This window comes from Leptinotarsa decemlineata, unplaced genomic scaffold (genome assembly GCF_025532065.1).
Source record: "Leptinotarsa decemlineata unplaced genomic scaffold, Ldec_3_MD MMD2_tig00000199_RagTag_RagTag, whole genome shotgun sequence".
Lineage (NCBI taxonomy): Eukaryota > Metazoa > Arthropoda > Insecta > Coleoptera > Chrysomelidae > Leptinotarsa > Leptinotarsa decemlineata.
The window spans coordinates 17,708,184-17,728,805 of record NW_027412544.1 but is presented as its reverse complement, the minus strand read 5'-3'; the positions used below and the strand labels follow the sequence as shown (position 1 = coordinate 17,728,805).

The 20,622-nt window shown below is 33.1% G+C and overlaps 2 protein-coding genes across 8 annotated transcripts in view; both read right to left on the bottom strand.

Moving 5' to 3' along the window:
- sick (sickie) overlaps positions 1–20,622 on the bottom strand; it is a 678,280-nt gene that overhangs the window by 368,177 nt on the left and 289,481 nt on the right. For all 3 annotated transcript variants that reach the window (XM_074173106.1, XM_074173104.1, XM_074173105.1), the window contains one exon: positions 18,524–18,576. In XM_074173106.1, coding sequence (XP_074029207.1) covers positions 18,524–18,576 — 53 coding nt within the window. The remainder of the gene's footprint in view (positions 1–18,523; positions 18,577–20,622) is intronic.
- On the bottom strand, positions 1,111–3,390 carry LOC141481481 (uncharacterized). 5 transcript variants are annotated; one of them, XM_074173099.1, is made up of 7 exons: positions 2,311–3,390; positions 2,188–2,245; positions 2,047–2,127; positions 1,799–1,872; positions 1,561–1,710; positions 1,424–1,477; positions 1,111–1,363 (listed from the first exon to the last, which is right to left on the bottom strand). In XM_074173099.1, exons 5-7 carry the CDS (start codon positions 1,587–1,589, stop codon positions 1,126–1,128), a joined length of 321 nt encoding a protein of 106 aa, XP_074029200.1. In that variant the 5' UTR covers positions 1,590–1,710; positions 1,799–1,872; positions 2,047–2,127; positions 2,188–2,245; positions 2,311–3,390; the 3' UTR covers positions 1,111–1,125. The 5 variants fall into 5 exon arrangements, with proteins under 5 accessions (XP_074029200.1, XP_074029203.1, XP_074029201.1 ...); XM_074173102.1 differs by having other exon boundaries at positions 1,799–1,850; XM_074173100.1 differs by having other exon boundaries at positions 1,561–1,872.

Genomic DNA, 20,622 nt, shown 5'->3' with positions numbered 1-20,622 from the left:
CCTTCTCTTTCAAAAATAGAAGGGCATCAGCAACACTTTTACTTAAAGTTTGGGTCGCAATTCGAACCTTCATTTTTTCGCGAGTCCACTGGAGATGTCTTAGTCTGATTTTTGTTGCCGCATGTAATCCTTCTATGTTTTGTTTTTCAACGAGTTTTGTTATTAAACTCCAATCTATTACATTTCCTTCTTTATCTGTGATATATTGTGAACCAAAGCAATTTCTTATAAGCTTTATCATATGACAAGGATCCAAATAAATATAAACGTTTTCATCCGTCATCGGGTGTTTGAAACTGGTAATTAAATTAGTTGGATCGCTTAAATCAGCACCTAATTTTTGAGCCATACTTAAATTAATTGCCGCTCCATCAAATGTTACAGATGTGACAATCACACCACTTTCGTGAATAAATTCCAAACATTTTAATAATAAGTTAGCTTTTTCTGTTGCACCTAATCCATCTATAAGAAAATATCCGACAGGAATTTTCCATGAATCATTAAGACATACAAGCATAAACACAAGGGCTTCTTTGGCTTCTGGAAGTGTATCTGCATCAATCTTTGATCCTATATCAATATACCCTGTGAATTTTGATCCTGTCCACTCTACTTGTTTTCGTATTGACATTTCGTCAAGGACAAGGTTGCAAAGTATAGGCTTGTCTACTCTAGAAGCATTTTTTTTTATTTTCAATGCCTGAAAAATAACAAAAGAGAAAAATTATTATTAAATAAAACAAGGTTTGTTATTAATTGTTATTGTTTGTTGTAAAATAGTGAAACAGATAGACTAGATTTTTGGTTTTGCCAAATGTTGAATATCATTACCTGCAACGATTCTCGGGTAAATCCTGGAGATCCATCTACTGATCTAAACCATTTTGAAATTGTTTTAAGATGCGGCAAAGACTGGTTAAAGGTGTTTCTCACAAAGTTGTAAGCACTGGCAGAATAAAATGAAAGCGTCAATGCAAACGAGCGAAGAGCTGGATTGTATTTGTGAGAGGATGATCCACATAACATTCTTTCAAATATTTCAAGTGCTGGCCCTGATAATGAAGCCTAAATTATAAAATAATTGTTTAATTATTTTTTTTGGTATTATTTAAATTTATTGTTTTATAATACCTTTATCACCGATTCTGATGAATCTGACATATTAAATTTTTCCTTTAATAACTTCAAAAGATCGTTTAAAGTTGAAATGCGTGCTTTAAGTCTTCTTACAGTATTATGCAGGGATTTAATTTTTTTTCTCTGCCTTAGCACCATTTCCTTTAGAAATTTGAAGTTTTTCTTAGCCTTTGTGGGAGACGAAAAATCGCTGGTATTCAGATCTCCTACATATCTTCGTTTTCTAAATAGAAATTAAAATATAAAATATTTTCATATTACTATAAACTTGTTGACTTTTTACCTTTTTACCAGTTTGGTTATGGGTTTTGTATTTCTAGCTCCAGTTGTTTCACAGCTGAAACGAAATTGCAACTATTTATTTTCAATGAAGCTAATAAATCTCTCATGTTCATAAATTTTACTTGTAAAAGTATATACCTTTGTGTTCCATGTTCTTCTGTGAACATTGAAGTTCCTTCTACACAACTGAGTTCTTTAGTGACGGTAGCCTCAACTTGCAAGAATTGTTCCACTTCAGATGCAGTTGAAGTACTTGATGAAGAGGAAGACACAGCCTTAGTATTCCACCTAAAATTTAAGTTTAATTTTTTATTTAATATTATTTTAAGGTACTTGTGTAGGTACTTTCAACATAACAAAATTATAATTCACTTACAAAATTCCTGAAGGTCCAGCTTCACATGTCACATCCAATGGTTTTGGTATTTCTTTAACAGTATCCACAAATGACTGTACATATATACATATACATATATATATATATATATATATATATATATATATATATATATATATATATATATATATATGTATATATATATATGTATATATATATATATATATATATATATATATATATATATATATATATATGTACATACACATATTTGCATTGTTTATTACCTCTTTAATAACTTGTTATAATCTTCCTCGGACTCATGTTTTTCAGATTCAGATGAGGTCTGGTAATTTATTTCAGATATCCTAATGAAAATGAAAAAATTATGTAATACATGTAAAGAAAGAGCAAATTATGTTACATACCTAGTTGTTTGCTGTTCCTTTTTATGTTTTATTCCAAAGGTAGATTCCAAATCAGATTCTGGAGTAAAAGAATTTTTACATAATTTATGATTTTTATTAACTCTACCTATACAATTTTTGTACCTTTTGTTTCCAATTTCTCTGACGGCTAAATAAGGGACTGCATCTCTCCTTAACATTTTTGATCCATTGGCCCTTTGTGTGAAATCATTTTCTTCAAAATGATTAGAACACACTTCTGGTCTCTTTGGTAATTTTTTATTTGGTTGAAATCCAAGTGTTACCATCCACGTATTCCTTCGGGCTTGACTTATTGGAAAACTAAAAGAAATAATTGAAAAATTATGTACATTAAAGGCTAGGTATTAACCTATTTTTTACATATGAAACTAAGAATTTTGACAATAGTGTTGTAGTAATAAAGATGCTACCATAGTAAGCCTTATGTACAGTTTTTGATACTTAACTCAAAACTATCAGTATTTTTAAAGAAATTTTTGAACTATTGGTCTAAAGCTTTCTATAGATAAGCAGCACATAATGTTTTTATATGTATGTTTATTTTTTACAATCTACTTAATTATGTGTAAAAATATGTTTAAACATTGTTTAAAAAGAGGATTCACATACCCGCCTATGACTACCTTATTTTTTACAACTCACCTATGAAAAGATAGGTTAGGGTTCAAATAGTCAATTTTCCGGCACACCACACACTGTCTCACCATAGTTTTATTTTTTTTTAACACCTTTGCTTCAGTAATAAACACAAAATTAGTTAAAATAAACACAAACACAAGTATTCACCACTTCGATTAGCAATGAAATGAAATTGGAATATGGCGGCCGCTTGCTGTGCACTTTGCTAGCGGCGTTGCCGGATTTCGCAAAATTTACAAAATAAGCTGAAAGTTATTCCACCTTGTTGTAATAAAAATACAATTTAAAGGATTCATACTCGACAAAAAACAAATTTCTACACATATAAGAATGTATGCCAAAATATATTCAGTTTGCAAAGAAATATTAAATAATAATATCTACGATAATATTGAAAAGTAAGCAATACAAATAATTATATTTTATTCATCGGACAACGCTGCTTTACTACAAAATAATTTGTAGTAAAGTAAGAATTAATGTTGGCACACACACATTTTGTAAACAGCTCTGTCTATTGTTTTTTATATGTCTGTGGGTGTTTCCCTTGGTAATGCGGTAATGCCACTTCCATTAGAAAGTAGTAGCAACTTTGAGTTTTCAAATGGAACACAACAATTACCCAACAACTTTTCTTGATATTTCTCTATACGTATTTGTTATCGTTTTTGAAATATGATATAATTTCAATTTTTGTTCTTCGGATCTCTAAAAATGCTGGTATCTTTGAGTAATCTCCGTTACTTCAATACAGGGTGATTGAAAGTTAATTATTTCAAATAAAACACCCTGTGTATTATTACGAATTCAAAAAGCTATTGAAATTTGCTTCTTTTCTATGTATCATGCATATACCTAAGTAGTCAAGTTTGGGATTTATGAGCATTTATTTGTGAAAATGTAAGCAGGCCATGTTTTGACAGTAACGTTGTGACATTCTCCAATAATATTGATATTTTAGTCACTTTAGAAATTTCGAATATCTCCAAAACGATTGAACAAAACTATTCAAACGAAATACTTACGAATTTGTTCATTATTTTTGGACAGTGTGATAAAATTATCAGCAGACCATGTAGAAACTTCAACGAAAGGTATCCCAATCTACCGCTAATGAACCTCAAGAAATTTATGCGAGTTAAGAACAATTTCTATATGTTTAGGTAAATTAGGAAAAACAAGAAAAGAATAACTTCAATTCCCTTCCACTTCACCACTTCAAAATGCGGGTGTTTACTGCTTTTGTCGTGGCGGATCTGATTTCATTGGGATCCAACTCTTCAAATGTTTGGGTAATCCTTTCTAACAATCCATCTCTCAAACGCAAGGGTGTTCTATGAACTTTTTCTTCAAACATTCACCACAGATAGAAATCTAATGGATTAAGATCGGGTGATCTCGCTGGCCAATTCCATGTGTTGTCCATTATCATGCAGAGTTCTTTGAAACCGAATTTTACTTGAAATCCGGTTTCTTTTGTGACGTCAGGATTTTTACTGGACAAAAAATGACAATTTTTTCTATTGAAAACTTTTTCTCTCGAAAATTTCAATTCATCAGTCAGTGCAGGATTCTTCACTGAAGTTTTTCCTGCATATGGTGCTGGAATGGTATAAGAGACATGGCCCTGAAGTGGATGGAATCATATTTGACAGGACAAAACCAACTGGTTAAAACTGTCCATACATCCGGATTACTGAAAGTTAGTTGGGGAGTACCCCAAGAATCAGTATTAGGTTCACGTATATTTCTTCTGTATATAAATTATCTTTCCTTCTCAGATATTTCTGGTTTCTTCACTTTATTTTCCGACGACACTACCATTCTATGGCACTCTGAAGATGTGAATTCGCTTCGAAAAAATGTTACAAGAGACCTTCAAAAAATCAAGTCGTGGTGAGATGCAAATTTTCTATATTTGAATTTCAATAAAACAAAATTTCTTACATTTGAATGGTTTCTTTCGGATATAGAATTAGGTGCTGACTCTCTATCATCAGACAATATAAAATTTTTGGGACTTAACATAGATACCAATTCGAAATTCATTCGGCGGTTTTGCCCTCAGGTCTACAGCCAGAGAGTTAGGTTATGCTGCGGCAAAAAACTGTCTGTTTTGCACTCATTGAGTCAAACCAGTTCTGGGGTTCGTGTAGTAATGAAGTGTATTTTTCTGCAAAAGCGAGCGGTGCGGTATTTGTGCCAAGTAAATAGGTTCAGTTCCTGCAAACCTCTTTTCCTGAAACACGGAATACTGACACTAACCTCAATCTAAGTTTTAGAAGCTACATGTCTCATTCACAAAAATAAATCTTTTTATGAAAATAACAATCGCACTGCACGGAATGCAATGAATTCATCATTAATCATCCCTAAATCCACACTGATCAAAGACTCAATAAAATTTACGTTGGTGTTAAATTGTATAATAAACTTCCTGAATTTATAAAGAACATGGATTCTCTTAAAACTTTTAAGAAAAAGTTACATGAAAAACTGGCATCTAAAGCCTATTACAATCTGACAGAATATTTTAATGACAAAACGATATGAAATTGACGGTGTTTAAATGTAATAATATATGTGTACTTTTACTTGGATGTGATTATTTATATGTATTATTTTCCTGTAATTATGAAATTGTATATTTACCTGGATGTAGTTATTTACATGTTCTGTTTTTACCAGTGTTTGTCAATAAGGTCATGTATCTTGGATAATAAACACATTCTCTCTCTCTCTCTCTCTCTCTCAAATATTGAAAGACAGTTGCAGACCAGGTTTCGAGCTGTTTGACCACTCATATTATGAACTAATATTATCAAAGTATGATGAAGTGTCATCAAGACCTTGAAATATTGTCAAGAATTCACTTAGAGTTTTTTTATTTCGAAGGGCTAGCGGTTTATCGTGAATGTCTTTCTATGAGTTGAAATTGTTTAGATTTTGGCATTTGATTCGTCTATCCAGGCTCTGGATAGATCAAGTCATCGAAATAATTACGTATTCTTCAATTTATTGAAAATTCCTTCATTCTCTGGATTTCTTATTAAGAAAATGTCATTTACAAATCATTATCAAATGCAACGAATAGATCTTCGGCAGAAGAGTGATTTTAGTATCGAACATTTTTTTGAAGATTGCTATCAAGAAAAAAAACATGTTTACTTCACCATAGAAAAATTGTGTTTGGCATATAAGGTATTTTACTGCATTCATTGTGCCCAACAAAAAATATGACGCCAAGAAATTAAAAAAAAAAATATTTTGAAATACCTAATACCACAAAGCGCGCAGTACAGTGTGCTGAAAAAGAGCATTTGGAGGCCTTGTGGTTAGGAATCTATTAGCTACTCGTGAGATCCTTCTTGGGTCATGAAATAACCGAAAAATCAGATCCTGAGTCTATGGAGGAGATATCTTATCAATCTGCTTTTCACTAAACTCTGGAGTAGCATAAACAGAATCTGCATCTGGAGAGGAAACCAACTCTCGCTGCTGCAGCAGCTCAGCAAACGCTTACATTTATGTATAGCTGACTTACAGATACCCTCATATGGAAATATTGCTACAATCATTGAGGTGGGAATCTTGCACTTCGAACATTCGATAACCACAATGTCGACTAACCAACTGGATTTTCTTTAGTATGCCATGATGGCTTCCGTAGGGGATTTTTAGGAAGATACCCTATAGTATGATTCCGCCAATCTGCATATTCTGGTCTGGATGACTACAGGTTTTCTGAGAGGATCAAGAGAGCATCTCCTAGGCAGAGAGTGCAGTTAATAGCCTGAGGGCATAGGAGGCGTCTCTACCATTCCTACCTACTACTGATGACGATGGTTCGAGTAATAAAACTGACAACGATATAAAATTTAGTAATTAAATTCATGATCTTTCGAAAGGTGGAGATTTAGATTCAGAATAGTCCCTAAATTTCTTTTGTGAAGAGATAACAAGTTATCGACTTTTTTTTAGCAATTTCAATCAAACATTAGGTGATGTGCAATGAACAACGATACCGAGCTGTAGAAACAGGTTGCAACTGTCGAACTCGACTCGCACAATTTTCCCAAAAAAAAATTATCGACCATTTTTGGGTTTTTACCCGATTACTTTATGCTTGAATTTGAAGTATTTTTTCACAAACAAAAAATTTCTAACAGTAACTTGTCGTATAAGATAATTGTGTGTAGCAAAGAGCTAGAAATACACAGGGTGTATCTTAAATGATGTTATGATTTCAGGTAGTAATTACTTGTCATATTTTATAAAAATAAGTTCATATGAACATGTATCCCAACTCTTTTCGTTTCCGAGCAACATGGTGTCAAAGTTTTACTAAATATATAATTTTTTAACAAATAGTCAAAAGTCTTTTCGCCGAATTTAATGAAACTGGGTGTGTTCCTTAACAGTAACAAGGGTTTCCTTTTCATTTAATTACATTACGGATAATTATTCCAGTGGCGTCACAGAGGGTTACCTGATTGATACTTATGGTTAAATCATTGTACGCTACTGTTTTCTCCAAGTGTGATGTTTTTATCAGATTGAAATATTATTTGAAAAAACGTATTTGAAGACAAGCTTATATACAAATGCACTAAACTGGAAAAATAATTTCTTCAATTGTTTGACCCGTCCAAGATTAAGTACCTATTTTGTCTCCGCAGCAAGTTTTTTACTCAAAAACTAACCTAGATCAAAAATGATAGATATTAGTTTTTTAATTTTCAGTGCATTTGTATAAGGGCTTCTCTTTAGAAATGTTTTTTTTTTTTATAATTATTACTTTTAAACATTTTCGAATCAAAGTAAAAATTGAATATGTAATAAAATAAGGGACACAAATTATTCACTTTTGATTTAATTACCTGTCAAATCCAGTAAGGTTGAAATAACTTATTAAGAGCTAAATTTTTCAATACAAGTCCAAATATTTCAGAGATATAACATTTGATTTTTGTTGTATCTATAAGTGGCCTAGTTCTCCCTCCACCATTACTATATGCAACGTGGAACACTATCGAAGAAATAATGAAAATATATATATATTATTCACACTCGATAAAATATCTCTCTCTCTCTCTCTCTCTATATATATATATATATATATATATATATATACTTATTTAAAAAAAACACGCTTTTGAAGAACATCGAACTGAAAAGTTAAAAATAATTTTTTTCAATAAGCTTAAAACAATAACGAACGAAAAATACTAGTATTATTGTGAAAAAAGCGACGGGCGCTTTATATACAAAAAATATGGCACAAAGCGCCCGCGCTTTTTTCGAAATAATACTAGTATTTTTCGTTCGTTATTATTTTGAGCTTATTTAAAAAAAATATTTTCAACTTTTCAGTTCGATGTTCTTTAAAAGCGTGTTTATTTTAGTTTTGTATGCTATAAAAGCGTATTTTTTAGCCCTTTTGAACTATATTTATTTTATTTGAACTTTGGGATCAATCAGCCTTACATTGTTTAGAAAAATGACCATTGATATTATCCGATTCCGGAGAGAGAGACTAAAAATCAGCTACCAAGCCCAAGGCAGCAGACGCGCGAATGAGGGTTACAAATAAGGCAGCAGGCGCGTGTGTTCATAAAAAATAATACTTTGTCGAATGAAGAAATACATGTAAAGTGAGTTGGAATTATCTGCCCGCTAACAGATCAAACAATGTCGATATATCACGGAGGCTACGTACAGCGCCATCTGTCCGCGAATAGATCAAGCAATAACGTCGATAATTCTGTCAAATAAAGAACAAACATACATACATACAGGTGAAGCCAATATAAAGCATGTAAATAGACATCAATTGAATCTCCTTACATTGATATATCTATTTTTTTTTCTTTACTTCTTCAGAAGTTTCCCACTTTGTATATAATGATGAAGAAGAGGAAAACAACAAACGAAACACTTTTAATGAATGATACAGATTGGCGAGCACTCGTATATTATGCGGTTAATAAATATCTATTTTACAAAGACTCAAAACGCATAATTCTTGAAGTGCAGACACTCACTCCAAATGCGATATAACAGTTATGTAATAAAACAACTTTGGCCAACAAAATAGACAACAGGTTGAAGACCTTCTAACCGGGCCAAAATCGTTTCATAAATCATTTCCCACTTGGCCTGACACACGCTATTATTTTGCACGTAATAGAGATGCTGTCGAAACCATTTCACAAATAAATGACTAGTCATTGTTAATTGAAAAAAATGTGTGAAATTAGTAAAGTCATTGAGTTGACAAAAACAAACCACAGAAAATTTTATGAAAGTAAGTATGAAACAGTGAATACAGGGTCGCTTGAATGTTCGGACACGGCAAACTATAACGCAAGTCATTTCAAATCACAGGTTTCATTGTAATAAAATCAGGATTGTAAATACTGATAGGCTGTTTCAAAAGTTTTGACCTTTTTTATGAGTCTACTTCAAACTGTAATATCTCAGATAATAGTTATTCAATGTATTCTAAATGATCGCCATTTGAATCAATGCACTCTTGAGAATGTACCACAAATGGAATATTTCCGTCAGCACAAAAATAAGGTGCTTGGGATTAGGTAAAGTCGATGAAGGCCGTTTCAGTCTGGTCCTGATTGGCGAAGGTTCCACCGGTGAGAAAGTTATCGAAGTGCTTGAAATGATGGTCGTCGGCTGGCGAGAGGTCTGGGGAGCATGGTGGGTGATAGAGAACTTCAACGCTCAATTCGTTAAATTTTTGGACGGTCATTTGTGAAGAGTACGATTGTGCGTTATCGCGGAGCAGAATCGGACCTCTTCTGTTGACCATACTCGAGGGGTGAAATAACACCAACAATCGGCTCTCTATTATGTATGTAGAGTTATGTAGACCGATCGCTTTGTTATGCATCATTTGATGGAATAAACTGATAGTAAAAAACATTTTCAAAGACAAGTACAATCAGTATTCACTGATTTGCATATATGGCTAACGTAAAATGGACGTATTTCTGTATTTTAGAAAAATGTTTTATCAATTCAAGTGAATTGAACACAAATTACAAACAACTCTTGAAATTATCCCGAGTTACACATATTGGCACATATTGCAGACATGATTATTATATTTTCACAAACTATAACGGAAATGATTTGATCTTCACAAACTTTATTTTTGAAAATATCACGACAGTAGGTATGTTATTCACTACAAAAAACACTGTTATAGCGAAACATGTTAAGATTAAATCGTTTCCGGTGTAGTTTGTGAAATTACTATGGATTTTCATCAAGTAACAAGTCAATCAGAAAAAAAAAATTATATTATAACATAATTATAATATAATAATTATTCATGTGAACTCAGTCACAAATGTCATAAACTCAATTGTTTTTGCGCGAACCATAACTTAACCTTACAAAGCGAAAGTAGTTAATTTGTTCGATTTCCAATTTTTTCTTCTTGATTTTTCAAGTATTTTACTAGTTGTTTTACTATTCTGGTGGACATGAATCCAACAAATCAAAAATTATGAAAATCGGTATAGCTGTTCTTGAGTTATGAACGGTGCAGATAATACGAATCTGTTACTTTTTCTATGTCAGAATTATATATTACAAATTATTCTCTTCATTTTTCACATCCTCGGGAAATTTATTATACGTTTTCATTGATAAATTAAGTTTTTTGTATAGAGTTGTTATTTTTATTTATTATTTTCATTATCGAATACATCAGTAATTACTTTGGCTAATTGTAAGACCAAGACAATAGCCTTATTGTATGAGAAATAATATACATATGTTTTCGAATGAGAATTAGAAAGATATCTGGAGAAAACTGCATGGAATGTTATTCCATGTATTGTCGTAGGATCATTTCGATTATTATTCATTTGTAGTTCTAATTCATTTTGAAGAAAGTTTACCAAGAGTTGTTCACCTTCGGACGCGAAATCAACATTGAAATCTCTTGCCAAAATTAGTGACGTATGATAATTTTATCCTAACTCTTCAGAGCCTACTCGACCGTAAATGTTTACTCGTACCTTTCTCTTGTCCCTAACTTATACCTCCTTCTCAACTTCCGTTCGCCTCGCCCAATCACAGTTCGTCACGCTGTCGTCACGCATTCACCAGCTTACCCCTCAAGTCAAGCGCGTGTACTTTAATGATGAAAATTGGTCCAGCAGAGTTGTGAATGATGTAACTAACATGATTTTGCGACATTTTTCATATATTTAACTTCATAATTTTTTATTTCGATTTCATTGTTGCAATAGCCCTTACAATGCTGGCATGCTACAGAGAAGTTCGAAGATACTGTTCTACAATCACACCTTGCACTATCACAACCTTTAGGGCATCGTCAAAGAATCTTCCCCAAAATTACGTCAGTAGCAGTATCCAACTCTGAGTGTTTCGGAACTGGCTGGTAATTCCTCCCAACCCCAATTCGGCGCTCCGCCATTAAGTTCCTCCGCTACTGCGAACTGTTTATATCTGTCTTCACAACTTCAGCATCACCTGAAGCTCGGAGTGTATTAATCCAATTTTTGTGCAGCTGCGTTATCAGCAGACTCTTGTGATAGGAGTTGTGAAGAAAATCTTTTCTTGGACTGTCATTTTACACATCTCCTGAGCCGATATATATGACTCTATTCAACTGCTTTGATGAAACATGTTGTATCATCGTATCTATCAGAAATCTCTTCCATTATAATGGGTCTTCAGAAGTATAATTTAAATATCTCTCTTCAGAGTAGACCCCTCAGATAAAATACACTTGTGTCAGCGTTGTTTCCTACCCTCGAAGTTCTGCACTTTTTGGTATGTCCTACGGCCCTCTTAGCGATTCGGTTTTTAACTCCTCAATCGTCGCAAAACGCCGCCCTTTAATAGGTCTCTTCTATCTTGGGAACAGAAAAAAGTAACAGGGGGTAAATCTGGTGAATACGGTGGCTGAGTCATGATGACGGTATTGTTTTTGGCCAACAAATTTCCAACAAACAGTGACGAGCGAGCTACAATACTGAACGTTTCAATCGTATTGCTTCTCGCTTATTGCTTATTGACCGTACGACCATATGACAAGAGCGATGCTCATGCATATTACTGAAGTTTTTTCCCAACACCAAATATTTATTTTCAACACCTCGACACGTGCTTCGATCACCAAGTGAACGATTTCATAGTGTTTTGCGTTCACAAATTCATACTGGAGCCGCAATTAAATGTTTGTAATGCTATTGTATAGCGAAACTTATAAATCTGGTAAAATCTGTATAAAATCTGTTTTTCCGTTAATCAGCTGTCGCCCCCATACGAACGACAACTCTCAGAAATTGAAAAACTTGTGCGAGCTTAGGACTAACGAGGTCTTACCTTTTAACGTGTGATTCCTAACAAATGTTGCGGTTTTGCAAAGTGTACACTATACAATGAAAATCTCACAATAAAGTGTTATATTAATAGTGAATGAGTGAGTATTTTTACCTTTTTCACCTGACATTACCTGATTTCACTAGTTAATGAAATGTATTGTATAGCAGAACGTGTCACGGATTTGTAAACCTTTCATGTAAAAACAAAACAAAAAATAAAATCAAAATCTATCTTGCTATACAATCAGGATAAAATAATCTATTACTCAATCACTATGAAATTTTCAAGACCATATATCTGTTCATTGAGTATTATTTCTTATGATTTTTTTATTATTCCCGATCACTTTGTTGTAAGTACGCCTCTGCTGTGAAAATAAAAAGGAGTATGTGATCGGAATAAAATGGTCAATGATTACATGAAGCGGCTCAAATTGATGAAATTTGTCCCCGATGAAATTTTGTTGCTCATGCATTATACATTTTACGCACTAAGTTAGATTTTTGATTATTCCTTTCCGCCATTACGGCTCATGAATATAAAATTTTGTCCTGAAAACAAATATAAACAAATTCAAATTCATTTTTGTAACATGAAAATAGTAAATTAAATATAGTGGTTTGATATAATTTCCATAATTCTTTCAATAAAATGAGATTAATTATATTATTTCAGCAATAAGAATCATAAAATCATACAATTGATCAGTGAAGATGTAGTGGGAATATGAAAAATTTTGTGAGTCAAAAAATATCCCTATCGGAAGAGTGGTGTATATGGCATATGACAAAACTTGCTATTCTCATCTTCAACACCCTAACTCCTACTCCAAATGTTTAGCGATCCCCCGGTGTAAATAGTCTACCATGAAGCTCTTCAAAACTTCTCTTTAGTGATGACGAGTTTTATGGAATAAAAACTTATTCTGAGAATTGAAATGTGATTATAATAAATACTTCAAAAACAAACCAAACTTTAATAATATTTTAAAATTTTTAAATTTAGCATTTTCCAAAGATGAATGGGTAATTTTTCATGAAAAAGGATTTGCATTGAATGTCATTGAAGTCATCCTTTGAAGATTTTTCGTGATTTATTTTTGGAAATTTCGTTAAAAACATGTGGTGTCTCATTTCCATATGAAGGAAAATGAACGATAAAAAGGCATATTGTACTTGTATTCTATTTTCAGCGCAAGGACCCTACATGATCTTACTGTCATCAAATTGTGATAAAACAAATCTGATAAGAAGTTGGTGAAGGATTTTAAGATTAGAGCAAGCTTTGCAAATATGAATTCAGACGTTGGGTTTGAAAAACAATGTTTCGCATTTCTTTGAGGGAGTATTGTTAATTTGGATTTATAAACAAGTTATACTTCATAGAATCAATATAAAAATGTTTTGAACTTCATTAATACAATTTATACTTTTGTTTATCTTTGGCGAAGAAAAAGAAATATATGTTCTAGTATCGTCAGCGTAGTTTTAATATTTACAAGTACTCAATTTCTTAGTGAGAAATGAGGTATGAAAAACTATAAGGATCCAAGAATGGACCTTTCGGATTTTCCCTTTCATAGCTCCAAAGCATCCGACATCTCACTATCCAACATGACTCTTTGAAAGAAAGGATTTAGATAAACTAATATGCTGTAGTATTGCGTAGAGTAAGTGATAACCTATGGAACGAATTCTCTGGAATAGTCAAGAAAAACTAGCATTGTGATATATGATGGAATCGGCCGATACTTGATGAAAATCCATAACTAACGTATTCCAAAAACACTTTATTGTGAGATTTTCACTAAATTGTTTTACAAAAACGCAACACGTGTTTCGCCATACAATGGCTTCATCTGGCGTGTCTTTCAACCCACGCCAGATGCGACACGCAAGACACGCCAGATGAAGCCATTGTATGGCGAAACACGTGTTGCGTTTTTGTAAAACAATTTAGTGAAAATCTCACAATAAAGTGTTTTTGGAATACGTTAGCATTGTGATGTTGCATTGGTTTCTATACTTTTCAATGGCAGAGTATTTTAGTTTCACCGTTAGTGGTAAATTAGAATTTTATAGGACCTCGAGGTGGAAAGATACATTTAACTGTAGAAGTCAAATATCTGGTAGTGATTTTGAATTCCATGCTGACGTAGATTCAACATCTAAAATAGGTGTGAAGTACGGCGATGCGATGCGAAAAATGCGAATGTACTAGCGCTGAGTTTGAATATTCGAAAAACAAATTTGAGTAAGTGAACGTAAGAAAGTACATTTTGTGTGGTTACAACAATTAATGAAACTGGATATGAGCACACTGTATATTGTTTCCGAAAGTTGAGATTTCAGAAATTATTTTAGTGATGTTGACTAACTATTCCTAAAAAAAATCACTTAATTCATGTACACATGTGGGTGGTGAATTAAAAAAAATATTTTTGCAAAATAGGTTTTTCTGGAATAATTTAGCAATTCCTCAATGGAAACAAAAATTCCTCATGAACCTAAAAAATATAAAATCCAATGACGTATTCATATACTGGGTGTTCCATTTAAAAAAATATAACTTTAGTTGGCCACGCCCCGCTGAATCACTCAGTATGCGAGAACATAATTTTGAAAGATAGGATTTATCAATATGACTGCGAAAAAAATTGAGCAATTCGAAAAATTGTTTTCCCTGATAGGACCGAAGGAATCTTGTTGACTCACGAAGGAAAATATTTATGAAGGGACCATCCAAGAAAATAACTGAAAAATTGCTTCAACAAAATTGGGATCCGCTCTGAACAATAACAATGCTACTCATTGGGCACTTTCCACTTTGGGAGAAAATCTTAACAAAATAGTGCTGCATAACGCAGACCTTAAACTGCAGGCAATGCAACAAAGATGCAGAGAGAGTTCGCCATATCTTATGCGAATATGTGGCAAAACATTTATGGATGCACCAAATTATATTCAGAAGAATATGACAAACATTCAACAAAGAATTTGTACAAGTTAGTAAGGAACCCAGTTTATTGAAATGGTAGTGAGTCATGAATTAAGACGGAAAGAAACGCAATAAGCTCATGAAGCTGCAGTATTTTCCGCAGACTTGAAAGGAATGACTCCTAAGTAGCAGCAGTAGTTGTTTGTTAATAAAACTCATTTCTTATCGATGTCGTTAGATAATAGATCACTCGCCAGGAAATTGCTTCTGAATTGTTTTGTATTTTGAGAGATCAATGTTTTTGAAGTTTCGGAACCTTGTTTCATATCAAAAAACTAACAAGATCACGATTACAGAGAATACGTTGTATAAGGTTGTATGGTCGGTCGGTAGCCAAGCGGTTCGGCGTGGGTGATTTGTTCACTCACTCGAATTGACTGCCGTGTTGGTCGGTGGTTCAAGCCCTAGTCTGAACGATCATCTTCACTTGCTATCGTCCAACCCGTGTTAGGAATCACACGTTAAAAGGTTAGACCTCGTTAATCCTTAGCTCGCACAAGTTTCTACTTTTGAGGGTTGTCGTTCGTAGGGGTGCGACAGCTGGTTAACGGAAAAACAGATTTTAAACAGACAGATTATTGTTTACAAAACAACGGAACCCACTTTGAACATTTACTTAATTGGCATTTTTAATAAATTTGCAGTTCAACAAAAACCTCATTAAATATTCCATTTAAGCCAAAGTTTCACAATTATTGCTCCACCCTGTACAATTATTATTTATACCATTGGATAACATTTTTTATAGTCTTTTCAATGATGTATAACAAGTAGGGTTTGCAATTTAAACTTTTTGTGTTTTGGTGGGTGGGGCCTAGGGGGATGATGGGGGTGAATTCTCTTTCATGTCACTTTCGTTTTCCCTTACTATCCTAGAAACGGTTTCACGGCATTTTTCGATATCAGCTTTCGTTCGTGAGATATAGCCCATTGTGAGTTTTGAAATTGACGCACTGTATATCTTTTGTTCGGTAATATTTTTTTTTTCCAGACTCAATTGAAGTCAATTAAGCAGGTTTGTTTTATCACAATTGTAAATAAATTAGGATATTATTGATTCAATGTATGAAATCTTCGAAAGAAGCAGATGGCGCTCTGTGAACTGTAGATATTTTTAATTTCCATATACCAAATTTTGCATGTACAAATTAATTCAAGATCTCTTGTAGAATTGATTAGAGTAAATTTCAAGTAATTTTCGATATACATAACCTCTACCCCTGTTTTTGAGGTCGATACATTTTTGAAGAAATATAAATTAAATAGACACCTATTTTATTCTTAATATTCTCATGGAGCTGAATTTCCAATGCCATCAAAACACTTTGTTACGACTACCTCCTGGAATCAATTGAGTTTAAAAGGAATAGTATATTATTAATTGAAATTAACGTTGAATGACTGAAAAGAGTATCTTGACTATAAAACAACCGAGATAAATGAAAATAAATTAAAAAAAAAAAATTTAATCAGAAATGTGTACAAAAAGTGTGAATATTTTGTAAATCGCGACCAACATTTTTATAGTCTCTCTAATTATTTTTTCAATGTATCTTCTGAGAAATAAGAAGATCATTTTTATTTTAGTCAGAACAGGTTGAAGACAATCAATTTTCGTTATTTTTTACCACTGTTTTGTCATAGTTTGAATTATTCATATATCCACATTCTAGAAAACAGATTATTGAACAAAACACACGCTTCTTCAGATAACCACAAAAGTAAAAGTCAATAACATTGTTTCAGCTTCAGCGTAAAACTCTATGGTTCAAATTTTATAATTCCATTCCAATTTCTCTATGCTGGCCCTCATATATCGATTCCACTGTATAATCGCAAGATTTGCATCACATTACATTTGCATCAAGTTTAAATTATGGCCTTTATCCTAATCTCGAGTAAGAACTTGGGTGGGTCTCAGAGACCATCCACGTAGTTTTCTTTCTGTCTGTCTCATTTGAAGATTAATGCCCATTTATCCTAAAACGGGATAAAGCAGATCAAGAATAAATTGTACCTGAACATAGCGGAAGAAAAATTTGAAGTGTCATTCAGGACAAACGGTCGTTTGAAAAGTTTAATCTAGCCGTTGAATTGATCATTTTTCAAATCTTAAGTGGTTTTTTACGACGCTGGATCTAGAAGTTCTTAATTTTACGGCTGTTAATCTTGCTAAGAAGCCGACGATAAATTCCAATTTTGATTAACTCGATGGAATTAGGTTTCTCAATTGCTCAAATTCTGTGGAACACACACTTATCTACTGATTTGGAATGATAAATTTAATCATATTGCATGATATCGAATTAAAAATGGTGGAAAATAAACAATTCTTACAATCACAGTTGCCTGTTAGTGGAACCGTATACGCCTGATGAAAGTAACAATACAACCAATTCAATATTTGATTTTCAGTGACTCACGTAGAGGCATTTTCAAACGAAATGGTTTTTTGGCAATACCAGCTGTATATGTTTATGAAGGCGTTATGTTTTTCAAGAAATGTGGAAATATATTTTCTGATTTGAGAATTTTCCACAAGTATAACCCCGAAGACACTGTTCGGGATTATACTTGTACCAACATAATCGTGCACCCAAAGAGAGAAGTTGTCATCATAATTTGATTATGAATTATAACAGTTTACCCCCACATTTCAAGTTTATAAATAACTATTGAATTCCTGTCTCAATTATACGAATATTTACTATTGTTAGAACCCTACTGTCTCACTGATTGGCTGTCCGTACATTTACAGAACATCATCAGGCATCTAAATATATTTAATAATAATGCTGTAGGCTGTGACAGAATTATGTGAATTTTTATGTGGTACATATATGACCCATCTGTTAGAATAAACAACCTATAAGTATCAGCGATCTTAGATGATATCAAATTGATCACAAAAGAACAGGTCACAATTTATGTTGATCAAAACTGAGTTCCATCGCTAATAATTGTGAATCAATTGACGAAGAACGTGATTTAATTGTATTTGGCACTTTGTCACCCCCATGCACCTACCATTGAAATGTACCTACTATTGAAGTTCGCCATCGCAATTATCTGATTCATGTGATTAATATTCAGTAAAGCACTCTGTATCTCCGTATATGGTGTCATCAGTCCCGGCGGACGTTTGATCTCCATCTATGGATTGTTATAGGTTGAAGCCCGAGAAATCCTACTAATCAACAGTGTCAAGTGTACATCGAAGATGAATAGACAACTTAATGACGGCCACAGCAGGCAATGAACAATTTACACTTGCACAGGTCCAACAAGACGTACTTACCATTTGTGATGGAGATTTCGGTTTCCTGTTGATGTCAGGGATTTTTTGACAAGCTGAAACAAGAAAATATAAGTTAGGAACTATAAACTATTTTTATTTCATGTCTTCTTCACACTGTCGTACCAATGGGTTAAACAAATGAACATATTTTCTAGATTGTAAACGATACTATGTAATTTTCCACATAGAAGATAAACAAAAATGTAACAAAGTTCAAACTTATATAATAAAAATGGGGAAATGGAACGTTCTATAATACATACAGAAAACCTTCAAATGTGTAGGTTGTATAATTTCATATTATCTTTTTCATCTGAATTCTCGATTACATTAAGTTATTCATTTATTCATTTTTCATACAATTCATATTATTCCATTCTTGTTATATTCAATGCTTTAATTAGTCTGCGCCTCGTATTTTTCTGTGTTTTTCCATATTTTTTCATCGTAAGTTTACGGTGTGAATGAATGCAATATTTTTACAAACCCTGATTTTTTCAGTTGCTGTCATGCTTTCATTAATTTATCGTTTGCTTCCATTTTTTATAATTTTTAACAGATATTTATCGAATTTCCAGCTGTTGCAGTTGACATTTCCAAGGTATTCGACGGTGTCTGGTACTCCTGCCAATTGAACTTTGATGTTATGGTCTGTTAGTCTTAGATCTTTGTCTTGTCAGCGATACCTTTACCAGCAACGCTGGTATAGGTATCCGAATGCTCCATGTTCACCAACCCTTTTTATAGAATGAATCATCGATTTCTACTACTCCATCTTGATAAGCCAAAAACTTTCTTTCCCAAAAATTAATCACTCCTAAAAAATATAACCCTTTCAATTCGAATCATCGATCTATTGGAAAAAACAGTTAGCACAAATGTCTCTTCAATCCAGTTGGATGCTTAAAAATTACATGCCGATACACATATTCGGCGACAAAAGGTAATATATCTCAATGAAAATGTGAAAAAAAATTGACTTGGTATGACAGAAATCAGGTAGAATTCAATGAAAACTCAGACATCCGTTTTCTCTAAGAAGGTAACTTAGCCCACTTTATTTCGCTCATCGCTTTGAGCTTCAACTTTTCAAACCTCGAACTATACTTTCAAAAAATATACCCATTTGGAGAACAGTGTCCTTGCAGAATGAACTTCCAGTTGAATATAAACTACAGCGATTCAAATCGCTGTGGACCTGTTCCATCGCTTGTTTTTATAGTTGGAGTTGATAATATCTACGTTATAACGGTTGTTGACTGCGATTTATTTGATGAAACTTACTTCTCTCTGGAAATTACTTTCCGACAGTGGAATATTCAATGTGAAGCATAATATTGAATGCAGCTAATCTGGTCATGGTGTTTGGATGAATTATGTATGACAATGTCTGTATGAGATGGTTTCTAGAAAATGCAAAATCATGTTTATTATTGATTTTTTTGATAGTTAAGTTAAGGTAATTCATTTAATTATTTACCTCCCTTTCAGTAGTGAATTTTATTGTCAGGTGAATGGAATTGACATATTCAACAAACTCAGCTAATTGCCTAGCTGTCCCAGTAAAACAGACTAAGATATCATCTACGTATCTGTACCAGTACCATAAATTGTTAGTTAACTGTTTTGATTGGTTTCTGGGTTTTGCCGTGGTCTTCTTTGGTTATATTCTCCAAACCTTTCAACTGCAACTGCGGCAGTCATCTTCAGTGGCGTGGTCGAAGTACTTTTCTTAACATGTCATCTGACAGTTGCAGTTGAAATGTTTGGAGATTATAACCAAAGAAGACCACAGCAAAACACGGAAACCAATCAAAGTATTGACGTCAGCCGTGAATGCCTATACCCCTATGTTTATTATGAATGTCATTCCCTATGTTATTCACGAAGATTTCAGCCAGCAAAGAACTCAACGGTTTTTTTAAGACAAATACAAGCACTACAGGAAAATCCTTAAGGCACTCTAAGAGCAGTGCCTGTGCGAAAGTAGTGATTCACATTGGATTTGAATCGCTGGAGATTGAATCCATTTGGAAAAACCTTCTCAAGAAATGTATTCCACATAAACGCAGTTCTCCAAATGAAAGAGTTCTCAAACA

What these genes read in the sequence shown, in the direction of transcription:
- LOC141481481 (XM_074173100.1), bottom strand. Translation starts at nt 1,589, where the DNA reads ATGTTCACAGAAGAACATGGAACACAAAG. An exon ending in GAAGAACATGGAACACAAAG is followed by an intron (nt 1,478 to 1,560) that starts GTATATACTTTT and finishes ATTTCGTTTCAG; the next exon opens with CTGTGAAACAACTGGAGCTA. An exon ending in ATAACCAAACTGGTAAAAAG is followed by an intron (nt 1,364 to 1,423) that starts GTAAAAAGTCAA and finishes ATTTCTATTTAG; the next exon opens with AAAACGAAGATATGTAGGAG.